General features: G+C 32.7%; 1 protein-coding gene across 3 annotated transcripts in view; it reads right to left on the bottom strand.

Moving 5' to 3' along the window:
• Positions 1–3,931, bottom strand: part of LOC108622939 (homeobox protein aristaless-like 4) — a 6,577-nt gene extending 2,646 nt beyond the window's left edge. The window contains exons 1-2 of one of the 3 annotated variants that reach the window (XM_018021107.2): positions 3,472–3,880; positions 1,073–1,207 (exon numbers count right to left, since the gene is read on the bottom strand). In XM_018021107.2, the coding sequence (XP_017876596.1) occupies positions 1,073–1,207; positions 3,472–3,555 (219 nt within the window). In that variant the 5' untranslated portion in view covers positions 3,556–3,880. Of the gene's footprint in view, positions 1–1,072; positions 1,208–3,471 lie in introns of all 3 variants that reach the window. The other 2 variants (XM_018021109.2, XM_026811862.1) reach the window with 2 other exon arrangements.
• Between the last annotated feature and the right edge of the window lie 951 nt (positions 3,932–4,882).

Genomic DNA, 4,882 nt, shown 5'->3' with positions numbered 1-4,882 from the left:
CTATACTTTTTAGCACGTAGCTATTTATTATTAGCATAATTCTTCCGACGTCTGATTTCTTTTTAATTATAGGAAATGCGTTTTTCTAAGGTACATAAACTTTTGGGATTGACTGTATAGCCAATACATCCTTAAAATCATTATTGGAGAGTTTCTGCATATACATAACTAAAAAGTGTAATTTGAAGATATAAACAAATGAATCATGATTCCTCGCTACGTGCACGTAAAAAGGTTCAGCCGAAGTTCGTCTTCCAAGCAAATTAGTTAAATGTAAATACCATTAACTTGTTTCTTGCTTCCGCTTTTTAAAGGTAAAAATAGCGCAAAATTTGCCGCTTCTTGTAATTAAGGTTTTAGAAAATACTCCTCAAAACTCATGTCTGATTTCTTTTGGGACAAATTCGTATATGTACATGTCCTTCAAAAGATCACGAAAGAGATAACTGGCCATCAATTTTTAAATAATTGTTATTATATAGATTAGACGTGATCTATTATCGATAGATCTGTGTTCGACATGTGGCTTTCAAGCTGCCTTGAAGAAAAACAAAAGTGCAATAGAGCAATGGATCGTTTTATACAATATCAAGAATGACTTCCTTTACCTCTTCAATTTCGTGAATTTAACGTATAAAAGGTTTTTATTCAGTAGTAAACGAAAGTAATAACAACTTTCTTTTATGGAAGCGTATCTTTTTGGTGGAAATCAATACATTTTTTTAGTTTGTTTCAAAAAGTATTAAGGTATTTAAAATTGATTAGTTCAGAAGTTATGATCCTTCTCCCAACATCCCATGAACACAACGCACTGTGTAGCGTCCCGAAGGTAGGTTTCACTAAAAATTTACAACTTATTCTATCACATCATTTAGTTTCCAAATCGAATTAATATCCCTTGTTTAAATGATATTATGCTACTTTAATTATGTGCATCGAGAGATATTAAACAAAATTTGGATGTAGATATGTAAGATCTGACTTTGATCTACTAGATATGGGACGTTACATCGATCCGATGATGCGACTCGATAATAAAAATGATAGCAATAGAATATTTGTGTTTATTAACCTGAACACGAGCTTCGGAAAGCGAAATTCTGAGAGCGACTTCTTCTCTGAGGAAAACATCCGGATAGTGCGTCTTCTGGAATAGCGACTCCAACTCTTGAAGCTGTTGCGGTGTGAAAGTTGTCCGATTGCGTCTCTACTCAGACATGATTAACAATAATTAATGATCGTACATGCAATATTTGTTTGTCATACCTCATAACGTTTATATGTATATAATCGAGCTTTTAGTATTACATGTATAGAACTGGAATTCGAATTTTACATACGTATATTTTTCCTAATAGAATAAATGAATCTCTCGAACGATGTGAATTTTCATTAGAAATTCAGCTTCAAATGACAAAGTTTTTTAAATTTCTTATCAAACCTTCCAAATTTTATAAAAATTCTCTATAAATTGAGAATAGCTCTTCGTTCGCTTTCAGTTTATTAAATAGTGAAATCTTAATAACTGTTTTTGGAGAACTGACGAGAAACGTCGGAGTTTGAATTTTTATGATCAATCATTGCTTTGAGCGAAGATATTTTTACAAATAATTATAAGTAAACAATATTTTTTATGAATGACGTAATCCCCAGCAATCGCAAAAGGTAAATGTAAATGATTTAAGAAAATCTAATACACAATGTATGTACAAAGCAGATTTTTAATTAAATTTCGTTCTCAAATCTATTTCGTACATGATCAAATCTCTTGGTTGCACTATCACCTGCTTTTGATCCTTTAAAGTAAAACTAAATAGCAAACTAAAATATTTCCGTATGAAAATTTGTAGATGCTTAAGGTTGTATGTGCTGTAAGATCTATCCCAACAGTTTAGCTAATATTATGAAAAACTATATTCAATATTTGAAGCGATAAACTTTTAGGAAAAATATTTACAGAGAACTACGGTTTATAAAATTGTTCGACATATTGTTTTAAGCCATAGCGAATTTTTAACATATAATTTATAATATTTTAACATATGATTTTGGCACTTTTTGATAAGATTGTGTCTGACTTGCAACTGTTTACATTGTCTAGAAGTCATACAATTATGCTTACTTTTTATTGTCTATCATAAATAATATCCTCGAAGTTGATATTATTTCAACTTTAAACTATTCTTACAGCATGCATTAACAATTATACGAAATTCTCTCGTTGTTGTGTATAAATGAAATCAAAATTTTTCCATTCAACATAAGAGTTTAAGATGTAATAATTTTTTTAGTAGCCTCGCAAAATTTTTGAAATTGTCCACGATGTTTTGTTAATTGTAATTGTAACATCTAACTTCTAAAATTTTAATGGTTTGTTATTGTTTTCATTTAAAGACTCATGCAACCTTAAACAATCGCTTATATTACGTTAAATGTAACTTTATACTTAATTAACTATTAGGAACGCCACACTTTAACTTCGTTCTGCCAAATATTGGAAGATAATAAACTTCAATAAACTTCATGCAGACAGCAAAAGTTTCTTTAATTTCTATATAAGAATTATGCACGACGTCGTTCATCACAATATACTCATACATACGTTATACATGTCTATTTAGAAAATAAAGAGGGATTGATCTTTTTTAAAGATCAACAGACGAAGATTGAAATGAACTAGCATAAGAATGACTCATTGTCATTTCCGGAGAATACGATTTATTAAAAATAAGAATAGAAATATACAGTAAATAGGGAAATAAGGAAAAATACAATTGCATCGTATAACACCGGATAAAGCTCAGCGATTTCAATGATCCTTCCTTCTACAGCTTCTACACCAAATTTTGCAAGACTCTTTGATTATTATTTTTAGGCTGACACAAGGGTATCTTATCTACTCATAGAGACGATATCAATAGATTGGACTTAAATAAAAAAAATAAGCCAGGAAGTCAGTAGTAGTTTATACAGTAGACAGTTTGAATTAGCGGTTTTTAAATTATGAATTCTTTTAAGTATTACCAGTTACCAGATTCACGCAAAATAAGAAAACACTATTTTAAAAAATTTATCACGGTTAATTAAAAATTGTAAATGGAAGATCAATCGTGAGATTACACATGATATTTTATTATGTTTATCAGAAGTTAAGTAATAGACAAAATTTTCGTTTAAAAAATCACTTGACCTCCTCTAACCATAACTAATTTTTGAAACTCAATAGACTTCAATCCAATAGATTCAATAGACAGAAATATTTTGAGAATGTTTGATTGGTAACTAGTTTTGTTAACCATGCGTTTTAAACGTGTCGATGTACATTAACGAGAGAGAAATGCATGATTGAAACAAGAAACGGAGGACATTCACAAGTTCAAAAATCGGTTGGCTTTCAGAGATAGAGAAAGTGTGACACTGACGATCGGTGCTTAAGGGAGAAAGTAAAAAAGAAGCAAAAAAGAAACGTACACTGACCTGACGACGTCTTCCGAACATGTATTCGGTGAGCAAGTCAGCCTGCGGGCCCAAAGGCGACAAGTACGGCCCGGCCATCCCTTCCGAGGATTCCCTTCTTAAATTTAGCAAAACCAACAAATGATATCAGTTTTGCGCTACCCCTTTTTTCAATTCTCACTGCGAGTCGGTTTATCGTTCTCGATAGACGACACCGGGGAAACTGAAGTTCTCCTTTCGGGAGTTCACCCTCGATCAAGCCCCGAGTTACGTACCGAACGAGGGGGTTGGTTTCTTGCGACGCGATTGGTCCGCACGTTTCGGGGGCGGTACCACCCCCGTGGAGGGTAAGTACACACCCCTCTTGTGGAAAATTCACTAAAATCGTACCGCGCAGCGTTTCTCCTTCGAAAGAAAGACGATGCCTACTTGATTTTCGGTTTTTCAAAATCCCTTGTTCCCTGGAATTTCGTTCACCAATCGTCCGTTCGCCCGCTCGTTCTCGGTAAACATTTAATCACTCGATTTCATTCGATAACCTTTAAAAATTTCACTTTTCACGTCTTTCATTAACTACACATTTGTACCGTCGATTAACGTAATGATCGATTTTTAAAACTCATCTAAAAATTGCGTTCCGTAGAATATTTACTGTAAGAATTTAACTACTTGCTGAAATGAAACTCGTTTAATAAAGTCATTTTTGGTGAAGTAGACAGTACTTAGAATACGATACAAAATGATCGACTTAATAGACAGAAGGAAATTAAAGACTGTTATGTACTCTTTCAAGTTTATTATCTACGTACTAGGAATTTAAAGCTGCATTATGTTCTTATCCTATTTAAAAACACATTGCCATTCCTAGATGAGTTTTCTTATTAGAAGATTGTTACTTACACGAGGCTGAACAAGCAAATTCAGTAGCATCAATTTAGTATAAAACATTTTTTATGCGAAACATATTAAATTGTGGAATAGAAATTTATTGTCTTCCGTACACAGAATGTCCCGGAATGTTTCTGCATATTTTTTTTACGTCAATCATGCACGACTGAGCATCGACTCATTGACAAATGCAGTAGGCATATTATGCACTGTTTGAAAAGAGATGAAAATTGAAAGAAGCAAGAGAGATAAAGAAGAATAAAAAAAAGAAAATAATATTTCAATTTGAAGATATCTGGTACATAATTGGTCAAATAATAAAGAACGAGAATTGAGAAAAGAGAAGATGAAGGAATGAATTGTAAAGAGAAATACGAGAAGTAGTAGTAGTAGTAGAAGAAGAAGATGAAGAAGAAGAAGAAGAAGAGAAAGGAGACGCGCGAGTTTAGTGATAGGAGCCGTAGCGTAAGCCAGAAAGTGATGCTCGGTATTCGTATAGCGCATCAGACAGGCACATACCCCGAAGCCATGTAATTCA

Source organism: Ceratina calcarata, unplaced genomic scaffold (assembly GCF_001652005.2).
Source record: "Ceratina calcarata isolate Rehan_Ccalc_2016 unplaced genomic scaffold, ASM165200v1 scaffold25, whole genome shotgun sequence".
Lineage (NCBI taxonomy): Eukaryota > Metazoa > Arthropoda > Insecta > Hymenoptera > Apidae > Ceratina > Ceratina calcarata.
The sequence above is the reverse complement of the archived record's forward strand: the minus strand, read 5'-3'. Positions and strand labels throughout refer to the sequence as shown.